The 15973-nt window shown below is 41.4% G+C and overlaps 2 protein-coding genes across 3 annotated transcripts; one reads left to right on the forward strand and one right to left on the reverse strand.

Moving 5' to 3' along the window:
• Positions 1 to 976: 976 nt before the first annotated feature.
• Positions 977 to 7696, forward strand: LOC139530571 (akirin-2-like). Of its 2 annotated transcripts, XM_071327102.1 has the most exons (6): positions 977 to 1216; positions 1462 to 1661; positions 6387 to 6521; positions 6657 to 6806; positions 6900 to 6971; positions 7125 to 7696. In XM_071327102.1, exons 2-6 carry the CDS (start codon positions 1481 to 1483, stop codon positions 7133 to 7135), a joined length of 549 nt encoding a protein of 182 aa, XP_071183203.1. In that variant the 5' UTR covers positions 977 to 1216; positions 1462 to 1480; the 3' UTR covers positions 7136 to 7696. The 2 variants fall into 2 exon arrangements, with proteins under 2 accessions (XP_071183203.1, XP_071183202.1); XM_071327101.1 differs by having other exon boundaries at positions 980 to 1661.
• On the reverse strand, positions 7354 to 13168 carry LOC139530984 (origin recognition complex subunit 3-like). The gene is made up of 6 exons (XM_071327775.1): positions 13151 to 13168; positions 12741 to 12885; positions 12493 to 12600; positions 12133 to 12280; positions 8376 to 9408; positions 7354 to 8272 (listed from the first exon to the last, which is right to left on the reverse strand). The coding sequence occupies exons 1-5, from the start codon at positions 13166 to 13168 to the stop codon at positions 9237 to 9239; spliced, it is 591 nt and encodes a 196-aa protein (XP_071183876.1). The 3' UTR covers positions 7354 to 8272; positions 8376 to 9236.
• Positions 13169 to 15973: the final 2805 nt, after the last annotated feature.

Consider the following 15973-nt stretch of genomic DNA (forward strand, 5'->3'; position numbering starts at 1 on the left):
CCAGCTAATTTAGTAATAAGCAATGTATATGAATGTTTTCATCTGATCACAGCAATTGAAACACAATAACCAGTGTATTTTATTGCAGCTGTACTTACACCAAAAGCTTTACAATCCATCATCATCCAAAAACGGACAAAACAATGACAAATGAAAGAAAATCTACAGATAAGTCAGTGAAGAACTAAAGGAATGTGAATTTTTAAGATGTCTCTACTAGGATAAAATGTGCACATACTTCATTTACAATCATAATTTATTTTCAAAATGATTAAACACCTTTATGTGGTTTAGTTTCCAAGCCTCTGAATAAAGTCAAGTGTGCACAGTACTCATAAGGCAGGCACGATATAGTCTTATCAGAAGTAAGTAGTCTTATCGGGCTTTGGTTGTATATGTTTTTGTCAGTCTGGAGGAGAAAGAGGTGTAGGCAGTGGCACATGGGACATGGGATGTTTTGTGAGGTACTGTACTGCCTCGAAAAGTTAGTTAAACCCAAGATAAAAATAAATATAAAGTGAAAAACTAACAGAAAAGGCACAAAACCTATAAGTGAAACAAGCAATTTCACATTACGGGCCCATGCATTTGCAGAGCAAAAGAGATAGGCAAAGAGTAATGGAAATACACCAGTCTTCAAGATTAAAGTAACAAGAATGTGTATGAATATGGCTACTGGATATATACTAATGTATATGGGTAGCAGCGCAAAATGATGTAATTTATTATGTAATTCCATAACCACACAAACGACCAACTTTTGTCTGCACTACAAAGGTTAGTGCTATCCGGAATCCTTGAGACGTCCCTACCCTTATCTAACTCTTTGACCATTTTACATTTCAACTTCAATCGGCTAATGTCAGAGTTGGGACGTCCTATGGTCCCAGATTGCAGGGAGCGCAGTCCAAATCCAACCATCATCAGTCTCATCAGCGCATGCCCAACCCACCCGGCATGAGCGCATAATTGAATATTTGACGTCATCAATATGAGAAACAGACGGCTCTGGTGGTCAAAAACAAGAAAAAGCTGACGTTAGCTGCCTTTCAAGATGGTAACGTTAGGCAGCAAGTTATATCTTCGTTTGAATGTATAACTTAGCTAGCTAAGGACATCCAAACAGATAACGTTATAAGATAGGTAAGAGTGTAACAAAAGTCAACGTTACACGGACGTCGGAGTGATAAGAGGAGGGCAACTTTTCCCCGGAAAGGTGAAGGGAATTTGTTTTAATTTGGTTGGTTAACGCTAGCTAGCTAACGTTAGCGTGATAAGTTAGCTAACGGTAGCCAACAACAGTCGCAAGACTCCTTCCTGGACTTGTCGAAGTTGAAAAGCTAGCCAGCTAGCTGAAAAACCATCAGGATAAGCTCTTTCTTAGCTAGCTAACGAACGTTAGAAAGCCATTTTCTTTTGTGTTTCGCATTAGCTACACTGTTCCTCGTTCGGTCTTTGTAGACCTTCCTAGGTTCAAATCATGGCGTGTGGAGCGACCCTGAAAAGGACCATGGATTTTGATCCATTGATGAGTCCGACGTCCCCTAAAAGGAGAAGATGTATTCCGGTGTCCCCATCATCATCATCCTCCTCATCACCACGGAAATACCTTCGCATGGAGCCGTCACCATTTGGAGAAGTGTCATCCAGACTATCAGCTGGTAAGTACTATACCGGATGAACCCAAACTCATACCAGACATCTTGCAAGCCAGGTAGTGGGCAATCTTGCTGCACGTTAAAGGTCCAATGCAGCAGTTGTTTTTAATCAAAATATCAAATAATTTATGGGTAATTAAGTACCTTACTGTGATTTTAATTTAAAACAATAGTCAAAAAGAAAAATTGCTGGCAGGCCAAAACTCAATTCCACCAAAACAGGCTGAAATTTCAGGTGGTCTTTTAAAACAGCTCTTATGCTAGAAGGGCATTTTTCACAATATTATTTCAACCTCATAGTGTGGAAATATAAAACACAGGAAAATCACGTTAATGGCACTGGGCTTTTTAAGTTAGCATGTTAGCCAATAGCTACTTGTGTTATTGCTGCAGCTACAGTGCATTCGGGAAGTATTCAGACCTCTTGACTTTTTCCACATTTTGTTACGTTACAGTCTTATTCTAAAATTGATTAAATAAATGTTTTTTCTCAATCTACACAAAGTACACCATACTGACAATTGATTGGAGTCCACCTGTGGTAAATTCAATTGATTGGACATGATTTGGAAAGGCACACACCTGTCTATATAAGGTCCAACAGATGACAGTGCATGTCAGAGCAAAAACCAAGCCATGAAGTCGAAGGAATTGTCTGTAGATCTCCGAGACAGGATTGTGTCGAGGCAGAGATCTGGGGAAGGGTACCAAAAAATGTCTGCAGCATTGAAGGTCCCCAAGAACACAGTGGCCTCCATCATTCTTAAATGGAAGAAGTTTGGAACCACCAAGACTCTTCCTAGAGCTGACCGCCCAGCCAAACTGAGCAATCGTGGGAGAAGGGCCTTGGTCAGGGAGGTGACCAAGAACCCAATGGTCACTGACAGAGCTCCAGAGTTCCTCTGTGGAGATGAGAGAACCTTCCAGAAGGACAACCATCTCTGCAGCACTTCTCCAATCAGGCCTTTATGGTAGAGTAACTAGATGGAATCCACTCCTCAATAAAAGGCACATGACAGCCCGCTTGGAGTTTACCAAAAGGCTAAAGGACTCTGACCTTGAAAAAACAAGATTCTCTGGTCTGATGAAACCAAGATTGAACTCTGGCCTAAATGCCAAGCGTCACATCTGGAGGAAACCTGGCAACATCCCTACGGTGAGGCATGGTGGTGGCAGCATTATGCTGTGGGGATGTTCTTTAGGGGCAGGGACAGGAAGACTATTCAGGATCGAGGCAAAGATGAGCGCAGCAAAGGACAGAGAGATCCTTGATGAAAACCTGCTCAGGACCTCAGACTAGGGAGAAGGTTCACCTTCCAACAGGACAACGACCCTAAGCACACAGCCAAGAAAACGCTGGAGTGGCTTCGGGACAAGTCTCTGAATGCCCGGACTTGACCCCATCGAACATATCTGGAGACCTGAAAATAGCTGTGCAGCAACGCTCCACATCCAACCTGACAGAGCTTGGGAGAAACTCCCCAAATACAGTTGTGCCAAGCTTGTAGCGTCATACCCAAGAAGACTCGAGGCTGTAATCTCTGCCAAAGGTGCATCAACAAAGTACTGAGTAAAGGGTCTGAAAACTTATGTAAATGTGATAGTGTGTAGGTTGATGAGGGGGGGGGGCTGTAACATGAGGCTGTAACATAACAAAATATGGGCAAAGTCAAGGGGTCTGAATACTTTCCAAATGCACTATCTTGAAAAAATATCCGTGTTTTCAAACCCAGAGGCGCAACATTGTGATACTTACGGGAACGCATTGCGAAGCAGACTTATGGAGCGAGAGACCTGCCATAAGGTTGAACGTACGTATCGTTAGATCATAAGAAAATCGATGTCAATTGTTAGGATCGTAAGAAAAGCCATGCGTGAAACATGAAATGTAAACGTTAAATTTCATCTGTGAACATACAAACACCATGTTACGATTACGGACTAACATTTTAGGCTTGAACAAATCTTGTTGCAATCTTTACGAACAATAATACCTTTTGAGTTTTCTGTCAGTTTCATATCACCAACAAACAAAAAAACGCACACCAAATGGCCAGTGAGGAGTGCTGTAAACAAGCACAACACAGCATTAAAAAAAACGAAAGTCAAGGAAACCGTTAAGAGGTATCCAGCATGTTTTCAAGTTAAGTCTCCATTCTCTATTACTCTTTAGTTAAGTTTACTTCACATTAGGTACTTAATGTAATGGATTTGTTTACCAGCGCAAGTCTAGATAGCACTAGCTGTGTTATGCCTACACCTAGCGGACTGAAACTTCACTGTTGTATCTCTAAAGCATGGGTATATCTCTGGGTGACGTGGACATCCCCATCCATGCACCTTATCAAAATAAGACTAATTCAATATTGCACCATCCCATTCTCTGGGCTCTGTCTGCAATCATAACCAGTAGTATCTACCAGGAATAATGAAACATAGAACAATAATAGGTCACTCAATCTTGCCAAAGCATACTCTGTACGAGGGGTTAACATGAATGTAAAATAATTTGACATGATTTATATGAACCGGGTCATGAACATATGGACTGTGAAATGAATAAGGGAGAGGTTAAACGTAGGCTAAGTCCGGCATAAGCTTATTCCCACACTTTACAGTAACTCTGTTGCAATGGTCTTAAGTAGTCTCCATATAGGCTATTCCCTCCATCGTGACACTGCTGCCCAGTTGAAGAGCTTGTGATCTCATTGCAGCACCACGCAACTTTGGAAAAGCACCCCTCAGCCTCAGAACATTTACATTTAAGTCATTTAGCAGACGCTCTTATCCAGAGCGACTTACAAATTGGAAAGTTCATACATATTCATCCTGGTCCCCCCGTGGGGAATGAACCCACAACCCTGGCGTTGCAAGCGCCATGCTCTACCAACTGAGCCACACGGGACCTGTGGAAGATGCACTTCTGGAGGCACGCAGCCATAGTTATACCCTAATGTAGGCCTATTTGCCTACTAGACAAATAAAGTGATGAGCATGCATGATGCGTGCAACTCGTCATTCCAACATATTTGAACATTGCATTCATCCTTCATTCAGGTCAGTCAGTATGCCATCCATTCAGTAATTTGTCTGAGTTGCAATAGGAACTAAATCAAAGAGAATAGAGCATTCTTATCCATTTATTTATTGAAATCTATGAGTATTCAAAATTATCAAAAGGTTCTTTAGCCTATCATTTTAACAATTAAATGTTTAATTTAGGCATATCCAAATAAAAAAATCCTAAATTGCAATGTCTAAAAGTTGAAGGCCTATCATTTTGGGTACTGGTGTCTTGCGGAATAATTTTAGAACTCTATTTGTGTTTTATACCTGTTTTTATTATAGGGCTCCCCTTTAAAAGAGACCCTAGCTCCCAGGCCTCTAAATATAGCATCTAAATAATTTTAAAACAAAATAGTTGAAGCACGTGCAGTGGCTGATAGCTTAAACAGATCTGGCAATAAGAATAGTCTATAGATAGTCTTTGGGACCCCTTGGCTATTTCGCTCAGGACGGGTTATAGCCAAGACTTAGGCAATATTTTGTTTCATCATTTATTGACATGGATATAGCCTCTGCGTGATGTGGTTGTGCAACGCAAATGTCTAAAACAAGCCTACATAAAGAGTGGAATTCTTAAAAACAGTCAAAATGCCTAATAAAGGCCTATAGTCCGTACTCTGAAATACTGGAAAAAGTGTGATTCATTAGGTTACATGATCACCACAGTAGCCCCACGTGGCTATAAAAATAAATTATGCAATTATATGGCCATTAAATAACACAACAGCATGGCATATTTTGATAGCGGAATAGGCCTAGCCTAAATCATATTTACTTCTGTGTCTTTATCATTCTCACACAAGTCAAAGGCCCAAGCCAATACTACACCATCTACTGGTATAACGTTATTGAATGCAGATCTAAAAAAAGCTCTAGACTTATTTTGCAATTGAAACCAGACGCTGCAAAGCAACTAACTTCTGGGCTAGAGTTGCTTGATTGACTAGCTATCTTCCTTTGCATTGCTGACAAAAGTTTGTACACATAAAAAAGATCTTTAACCCAGTAAAGTGAGACGTAAATTAAGAATTAAACGTGTAAATGTTCATTCATAGTCGTAACATACGTTTACAGATCTAATTTTACGCTCCATGTTTCATTAATGGCTTTTCTTATGATCCTAACAATTTACATATGGATTTTATTACAGTCCTAACGATACATACGTTCAACCTATTGGCAGCTATCTCGCTCCATACAGATCAGACCGGGGTTTGTCAAGTCAATGGGAGAAGTGAAATTTATCCTTAGTTGTTCATTTTCTTTCATTTTAAAGCCAAAACCTAGATTCGAGCCCATGTCTGAAGTAGCTGCAACTGTCATTACTACAACCTTGTGAAAGTAACAAACTTTTTTATCAAAGGAGTGCCTTTCATTTGACAGCCTGCGCAACAAGACTGTTAGACCCGATGACGTGTTTCTGCGCATGAGCTTTGCTAGCGAACATCATCTTGACATCGCTGACAAGTGTGATCAGGGATTTCTATTGGAGAAGCAGTTTCTGCATATCTTCATACTGTACTGTCTTTGTTAACATGTTGTTGTCGGCCATAAGGAGTGATAAGGATTGCACTGTAGTGCGAGGCCTCCATTAGATTTGACAAGTTGTTTGACCGACGTCCTATCTGAATAATTTAGACTCTGTGTACTATCTTATTCTAGAGCAAATTCTGAACAACATCAAGCAGGAGTACAAACGCATTCAGAAGAGAAAGCACATAGATGGAGTTTACCAACAGACAGAGGGTTGCTACTCGCCAGAGTCTCCACCCCATCTTAGTGGATCCAGTATGCCAGGTTTGTTATGAGCTTATAGTGTACTATTAGCCTAAACCCTGGTGAGTGGGGGAGATCCACAATAATAAAGGAACTACTCCTTTTTTCCCCCCCAACATGCAAATGACCTAATTGCTTTACTTGTGTCCTCTGCAGGCACATCTGCTGGAGGTTCTTCTCCATCAAAGAAAGAACAGCCCTTATTTACTCTTAGACAAGTTGGAATGATTTGTGAACGTCTACTGAAGGAGCGTGAAGACAAAGTGCGGGAGGAATATGAGGAGACCATGACTTCCAAGTTGGCAGGTGTGGACAGTGGACAATTCAGAAAGTGCACCATGTGGTTTTTAGTTACAGGCAAATTAAACCCCTCCCTTTCCTCCCACATTTCTATTACAGAACAATATGACACTTTTGTGAAGTTTACACATGACCAGTTGATGCGAAGATTTGGAGAGCAACCTGCAAGCTGTGAGTATTGTTTTGCCCATTTTTCTATTTAATTCTCAGTGCATGTACCATTCCATTGCTGAATGTGAGAAGGCAACTGTGACACCTGAATGGAGAAACTCTAAAGATTATGTTAATATGTCTGGTTTTCTGCTTTTATCTATTCATTTCCAGATGTTTCCTGAGAGACCGACTTTGCCAGGCGACCTTCTCTTGCTGGAAGTTAGAGTTTAAATCTTTGGAAATCCATGCAAGTGATTGGTTTAATGAAACGTCTTACTGTGCCATATTTCTCCTTTGGGCAAAGGTTTATCTAAGCCGTTGTCAGTGGTAATCTCTCTCTCACGTAAGCAACTATGTGCTTCCTAATGTAATTATATGGACCCCCTCTACCAGTGGCCTATATTTCTCCTGCTGTACCTGTATCGATAAGTTGTCACTCACTTTTATAAAGACATCTGGCATTCCAGACTTTATTCACTGTTTTATTTCTTTGTTACACATGTATATATGATAAAGGAATGTAGACAAAGGTTTGCTGGTCAATCTATTAGCAAGTGGAAGGTACAGTTTGGAGAAGATAATTTGCAATACCCCAGAGCCTTTTTGTATGGGACTTTACAAAGACTAACTTCAATTCATTAGATTTTTTCCGCTTTCAAAATGTTATTTATTTCATTGACTGTTTTGCTTTCAAACCTATGTACTTAGTAGAAGGGAAAAAAACAATAAAATGTTAAGTTTCATGTCGTCACAACAGGGTAATGCTTTAACTGAAGTACCATCTAATATTTCAATTGTAAATAGCTAATCATGTAATCAAGTAGATATACCGAGGATATCAGGTTCTGTCAACCCAGTCACTTGTGTTCCACCACAGCTCCCTGCCTCCACTATGGAGTTACCAAGTCAAAGGCACTTGTCAATCTCATTCCACGGAGGGCGGAGTGTCTACAGGATTTTGCTCCTCCACCCTTGTACTTGATCGGTGAATTAAGGTCACTAATTAGTAGGAACTCCCCTCACCTGGTTGTCTAGGTCTTAATTGGAAAACCCAAAAACCCACACAGGATATGTGCAGTTCCCTTATCTGAAAATCGAGGCATATGTGGAACAGGCGAGACAGTTGGTGCCATGCTCTACAATTACATTCCTAACATGAGGTATTATTTCAATGGCAACCTTGATAAACAAAATGTTCAAACCGGTTTCCTCAGAGGGCATTTAGGTAGAGAAGACGTTAGAACGTGGCGACACCTCAGAATGGGGTAGTAGTTCTTATGGTATTTGCGAAGAACTTTCAGTAGTTTCTGACACACTTCCTAAAAAGAGTGGCAGGACACACAATCAATACATTACGGTAAGCTCATAATTCAGTCTTGTCAATATAAGGTTCAGAACCTCTCAACAGCACTCAATATTTACCTTCACATGGTCATCACTGGTCAACAGCTACATTTGCCCCTGGGGAGCCTGCTTCTCTACGTACCTAGGGGAAAGGGTGTGAGGTAAACACCAAGCATCACAACAAGTTTTAAACAGACGAACCACACAACATTTAAATAATGTTACTCAACCATCATATGGGTAGAAGTGTGTGTGTGTTGGAGACTTGTGGGCCTGCATGTGCGTATGTGTGACTTGGCCCAGGGCCGCCACCTCCTTACAGCACAGCACGCTCAGAGGCTGGCTGTGGAAGTGGTCCAGCAGAGCCAACTGGTAAGGGGGCCCCATGGTCAACACACACACAAACCTGAGAACAAGCAATGCAAAACATAAGGTAACTATTCACAGGAATAATCCAAAATAATACATCCAGCCCACATCTCAAAGTTAGTCTTTGAAAGACAATACAGAGCAGTCAGCATTGTGTTCAGTTATTCCATTTCAACACATTTGAACAGTTCTAAAACAGTCACACCAACAATCAGAGGGCAGGCCTTTGATGAAGTTGCGTACGGAGAAATCGTGGTGGAGGAAGATGCTGACCAGCACCTGCAGCACCTTGCCACTGGGGTTAACAGGAAACAGTGGGGTCAGGATTACCTTGAGGCACAGATGGGAAAGCAATACTCACACTGAAGTCTGAATTCTAACTTGAGATAGACATGTGTAACAAAACAAAAAAATAATCATGTCATCAATGGGGATCAAGAGTGAAAATCTGCGTTATGTACGTTGATCTCTAGTTGGTATTCAACTGCACCTTTAGGAATGGGGCACAGAGGAGCATGATCACTGTGTCCAGTACAACTACATCAAAGTGAATGGATGGATCCATGGTAGCTACAGACCTACCTTGTCTATGACAGTGGTCAGGTGCTGGGTGCAGGACAGGGACTGGAAGAGCTCAATGCACAGCAGAAAGGATATGGACTGGGGTAGCATGTGCTGAATGGTGCTGGGAGACGTGGTTATGTCAAAGACGAACATCAGAGGAAACTGCTCCCCGTACCGACTGTTGCAAAGAACGGGGAGATTATACAGCATGTCACGCATTAGCATTTTTAACATATGTTAGATGTACCCTCACAAGTACAAGTGTATTTTCTCCATTCAATCAATCTAACAGAGACAGAGGTCAGGGATCATGCTCCCCCCCCCCCCCCCCCCCGCAGATGAAGTCTTGCAACACTAGCCTCTAGGTCTTTGAAGATCACTAAAATGGGAGGATGCTGTTGCATGTCTTTGCCAACAGAACTACGCTTTTTGCCTGGGGTGCCAGACAAATTATTAGGACCAAACAAATTATTTGTGCACATAAGACTCATGATTTGTAATGAGCATTTACACAATGTAGAGATAGTAAGGTCAAAATCTATAAAATGTGACTGTTTTACATAAAAGCATTATATTAGTCCTTAATTGTGTGCAGTAGCTTCGTACCTTTGTCACAGTCTATCTATCCTACCTTGCCTTTCTAAGGTCTTCGAAAGCCAAGTTAACAAAACAGATCACCGACCAATCCCACCGTACCTTCTCCGCTACGCAATCTGTCTTCCGAGCTGGTCATGGGTGCACCTCAGCCACGCTCAAGGTCCTAAACGATATCATAACCGCCATCGATAAAAGACATTACTGTGCAGCCGTATTCATCAACCTGGCCAAAGCTTTCGACTCTGTCAATCACCACATTCTTATCGGCAGACAACAGCCTTGGTTTCTCAAATGACTGCCTCGCCTGGTTCACCAACTACTTCTCAGATAGAGTTCAGTGTGTCAAATCGGAGGGCCTGTTGTCGGGACCTCTGGCAGTCTCTATGAGGGTGCCACAGGGTTCAATTCTCGGGCTGACTCGTTTTTCTGTATACATCAATTATGTCGCTCTTGCTGCTGGTGATTCTCTGGTCCACCTCTACGCAGACGACACCATTCTGTATACTTCTGGCCCTTCTTTGGACACTGTGTTAACTAACCTCCAGACGAGCCTCAATGCCATACAACTCTCCTTCCGTGGCCGCCAACTGCTCTTAAATGCAAGTAAAACTAAATGCATGCTCTTCAACCGATCGCTGCCTGCACCTGCCCGCCCGTCTAGCATCACTACTCTGGATGGTTCTTAGAATATGTGGACAACTACAAATACCTAGGTGTTTGGTGTTAATATAATTTATATGTTTAAATTAATGATTAGAATATTCCACCCTGAAACCATATAATTGTATGAAATTGATTAGAATCATAAAATTATTATTAATGATGTGTGTAGTTTTAGTCAGTAAAATTATAATAAATGATGTGTGTAGTTTCTGTACAATATGTCTTTATAGTATCTTAAACACAGACTGTCTGAGCAAAATTCGGTGCCGACCTTGGCTAGGGGCCACAGAAATTTGGGAGAGGGCAGGGAGTACTTCTCACGGTTTCCCTAATCTTGGGGGAGGACAGGGAGTGATTCTCACGGTCTCCCTAATCTTTGTCGGCGGGTTAGTGATACAGTATGTGTGTAGGATACCTACTGTTCGTGTGTATGTATGTGCGTATGATATCTACTGTTTGTGTGGAAGTATGTGCGCCGCTATAAAATGGATGTCTTTGTATTGTGGACTTCAGAACGTTCTCGTGAATAAACATTTGACTATTGTAGGCTGGGCCTCTGTCTGTTTTCATTTCAACCAGTATCTTACAAATTCTGGGTTGCAGACTGAGTAGTTAATTGAAGTTCAGTTTATGAACATTGAGAACATAATTCTCTTAACACTGGTTAGACTGTAAACTCTCCTTCCAGACTCACATTAAGCATCTCCAATCCAAAATTAAATCTAGAATCAGCTTCCTATTTCGCAACAAAGCATCCTTCACTCATGCTGCCGAACATACCCTCGTAAAACTGACTATCCTACCGATCCTTGACTTCGGCAATGTCATTTACAAAATAGCCTCCAACACTCTACTCAGCAAATTGGATGTAGTCCATCACAGTGCCATCCGTTTTGTCACCAAAGCCCCATATACTACCCACCACTGCGACCTGTATGCTGTCATTGGCTGTCCCTCGCTACATATCCATCGCCAAACCCACTGGCTCCAGGTCATCTGTAAGTCTTTGCTAGATAAAGCCCCGCCTTGTCTCAGCTCACTGGTCACCATAGCAACACCCACCCGTAGCATGTGCTCCAGAAGGTATATTTCACTGGTCACCCCCAAAAGCCAATTCCTCCATTACCCGCCTTCCCTTCCAGTTCTCTGCTGCCAATGACTGGAACGAACTGCAAAAATCACTGAAGCTGGAGACTCATATCTCCCTCACTAACTTTAAGCATCAGCTGTCAGAGCAGCTTACAGATCATTGCACCTGTACATAGCCCATCTGTAAATAGCCCATCAAACTACCTCATCCCCATACTGTTATTTATATTTGCTACTTTGCACCCCAGTATCTCTACTTGCACATTCATCTTCTGCACATCTATCACTCCAGTGTTTAATTGCTAAATTGTAATTACTTCACCACTACGGCCTATTTATTGCCTTACCTCCGTAATCTTACCTCATTTGCACACACTGCATATAGACTTTTCTATTGTGTTATTGACTGTATGTTTCTGTATTCCATGTGTAACTCTGTGTTGTTTGTGTCGCACTGCTTTACTTTCTCTTGGCCAGGTCGCAGTTGTAAATGAGAACTTGTTCTCAACTGGCCTACCTGGTTAAATAAAGACGAAAAAAAAAAGTTATGTACCAGTCACAGAGCGTGCCAAGGGAGCAGTGCACCCTCTTCTGGTTAACATTGGTACTGTGTTGCTTAGGCTCTTCCTCCTCTTCAACATCCACTGACACACAAGCACCCATCAGTCTCTCTAGAACCCTCTGCATCAGGTGCTTCAGGGCTGAGAACAGAACCAAATGAAAATATGAAGATTTGAGTTCGGTAGTATCCATGTGTCATAATAAAAATGGCATGCAGATACTTATTACATCAAAGTATAAATAAATTAAATCTACCCAATTACCAACCTCAAATAACAAGGGAATTTGTACAACTGCTGACTAATAATAGAAATAAGAGTTATTTCTCAAGTACCACATACATGGGACTGACCTGCACACTCTTTGGCTTGTATGGAGACAACAAAAGGAGTCACCGACTGCTGCAGCTGGTCAGAGGAGCTCTGGAAGGTAATTTTAATTTCATGATTTGGCACATTCACTCCAACACAGTAAGAAGAGAAGAGACATACAGTTATATAGTTCATCTCTATCCCATGGACACCATATCAAAATACACTAATTTAGGCATATTGCATGAGCCCTGGTCATGCAAAACACCCTCTCTTTTGAGTAACATACCACGCACTAGGGCAGCTGTGGGAATCTCATTGGCTCTCATACCTGATGCCCAGTCATCCGTGCCCCGCTGGAAAGTGGAGGCACTCTTTCTGATAAACTCCAATAGGCTGTCTAAGATTATCCTGTTCAGCTCATCCTGCAGAAACTGTAAAGAGTAAACAATGTACATTTTCATGCCCGATAAAAGCTTGTAACTTTTCAGTGAGGTGAAATGTGCACAACGTTACAGATAGAAATGTAATAAATAGAGCCGACACAATTCCCTATTCTGCATGACAATTATAGATGTTCAATATTATATATTTATATTGGAACATTGCTTCCTCCTAAACACGGCACAGCTGATTGGCATAAGCACAATGACGCCAATGCCCAATGTTGAGAGGATAATGAACAGAGTATGCTCTCACCTCGGTGTCTGCCTTCATTTTCTCCAATAATGTCTGCTATTCTCTGTGTCCGCATTGCCATGAGCGAAATAATCCTCTGGAGAAAACATTCGGGCGCGCGATCAGGCCCATATAATCTATAAAATCACTCACCCACAGTTGGCCTCTTCTTTCTCTTTTTGGCACTGGGCTTGAACACAAAGCAACCCTAGACATGCGGGGGATATATACATGATGACACGATCATTGGGACTTCAGTTGGCTGACAACAAGCAATAATTTAATAACAAGTTTTGTGGCTAGATAACAAAATTATAGGTAAAGTCGTTTTGTCAAGCTAAAATTAGTAAACCAGCTGACATACGTGGGAAAGATGTAACGTTATTTGCCACGATTATGTATTAATTTACCACTCCCAACAGGGCATCTCAATAAAACAAATTGACTCATTAGCCTACCTTTGAAACCGATGAAGTTGTCGAAATGTGACTGACTGTAATATGTTTTATTATTTGACAGATTATACGGAGCACTTTAGTAGTCATGGTGGTGGGGAACAAAAAACGGCCAGACTAATCTAGTATCAATTCTCCCGATTTAAAAAAAATCCTTTCACTGATTTTTTTCAAATGAATTCGTGTTTTTGTTTTTAGCAGTTCTCTCCGATTTTGTATTCGTTCCCTCATTACATTTTTTCATTCCCTCAATTTTAATAATCTGCATGTTTTTCCATTCATTGTGTATGCACCCCTAATTGATTTCTAATTTCTTATGTAGCTGACGGACTCAGCTGTGCTAGTTAGCTGTCTTGCTTGTTCACGGTGTAGCAATTTAAGCAATTGATAGCTATTTGATTTGTTGCTATGACAATACGTTCACCTGTAACGTTATACTAGCTGATAGCCAGGCTAGCATACGTAGCTAGCTAGCTTTTGATATATATCTAACCAGTCTGCCCCCTCTATCCTCCGGAGTATAGGCTAGCTAAGAGATGGAGCAGAGCCAGGAATTGCTGCGCTTTTTGAGAGATCGAGGGTTTGATGAGGATCTCGTACAGACCTTCATCAATGAAAAGGTAGGCCTACGTGATAGCTAACTTTTAGGGGTTTCATAACAAAATAGTTATAGCGCAGGGATGAGCGCGCACCATCATTGACATTTGCACCTGTTAACACCGAAGCCTCCAGTCCTAGAAATGATTCCTTTCTGCCTCTGACAATTAAACAATCAAACCCATCAAGGCACATCAAGCACATTTAGCGTAGTTCCGGGAGGAAAAAGTTGCGTTCTGTGCATGGTTGAGCTCTGTATTTACAAATTAGCAATAGAATAATGTAGTTGACAGTACGGTAAGGGGCAGGCAAAATAAACTTTCCAATGACCTGAACCATTGTCATGTCAGTGCTATTTCATGGTGTAATCTCAATTATCCAGCAGATGGCGCTGTTCATGTTGTACATGCATCATGAATCCGAGTTTGCGCATGGTGTCTTTAGTTTGCGTCGTAAACATGCATCATTCAGTTATGACAGCTAGCGAAGGTCCTAACTTTTCAGGTTATTGAAATGACTTAACTTAAGTCTACTTAAGGTCGCCGTTCATAGAGCTACAGAAATCCACAGAGTCTGGAGTAGACTCAGGTTGACTATAAATTCAGCCATAGTTCTGAAAAGGGAGTAAAAAAGGCAGTAAAGAGTTTCTCAATAATAAATGACAATACTATACAAACAATTAATTCGTAGGTTATTATAACCAAAAGTAGTAGTGAAATGACAGCCTATCAACAAACATGACTAGTAAATGCAGTTCAAAGTGTCAAAGAAAAGTGTCTCCTCAAAACAACATTCTAGCCAGATAAATAAAATGCATCAGAGGAATGTTGTTCATATATATATATATATCGAACCATAAATAACTAAAACCATAAATAACTAATGAGCTTCACGAAAGAAAATTGATATTCAAGCCACTAAAGGCTGTCATGTTACTGCAAGGCTGCTATCGGTGCACATAACAGATTCCCAGTAAATACAATCAATGACAGATAAAATCGACAAATAAATCTAGGTTTATGATGAATTTAAATGAAATATAGAAAGCCTACTTATTTAAGGAAGTTAAAGACGCATGCATGACAAACAAAGCAAACTCAACCAAATAACATGGAAATGACATTTGGGGAACCCTGGTCAACTCTGTGGTGCTGAAAGGACAGCGCCGCTGCCTAGCCAGATATACAGTGCATTCGCAAAGTATTCAGACCTCTACACTTTTTCCATGTTTTGTTATTGCCTTATTCTAAATAGTTTCCCCCCCTCAATCTACACACAATACCCCATAATGACAGTTTCCCCCCCCCCAAAAATGGAATAAACACATTTCCGTAAGTATTCAGACTCTTTTCTCAGTACTTTGTTGAAGCATCTTTGGCAGAGATTACAGCCTCAAGTCTTCTTGGGTATGACACTACAAGCTTGGCACACCTGTATTTGGGGAGTTTCTCCCATTCTTCTTTGCAGAACCTCTCAAGCTCTGTCACGTTGGATGGGGAACGTCGCTGCACAGCTATTTTCAGGTCTCTCCAGAGATGTTCGATCGGGTTCAAGTCCGGGCTCTGGCTGGGTCACTCAAGGACATTCAGAGACTTGTCCCGAAGCCACTCCTGCGTTGTCTTGGCTGTGTACTTAGGGTCGTTTTCCTGTTGGAAGGTGAACCTTCACCCCAGTCTGAGGTCCTGAGCGCTCAGGAGCAGGTTTTCATCAAGGATCTCTGTACTTTGCTCCGTTCATCTTTCCCTCGATTCTCCCAGTCCCTGCCGCTGAAAAACATCCCTACAGCATGATG

The sequence above is a fragment of the Salvelinus alpinus genome, chromosome 9 (assembly GCF_045679555.1).
Source record: "Salvelinus alpinus chromosome 9, SLU_Salpinus.1, whole genome shotgun sequence".
NCBI classification, from domain to species: domain Eukaryota; kingdom Metazoa; phylum Chordata; class Actinopteri; order Salmoniformes; family Salmonidae; genus Salvelinus; species Salvelinus alpinus.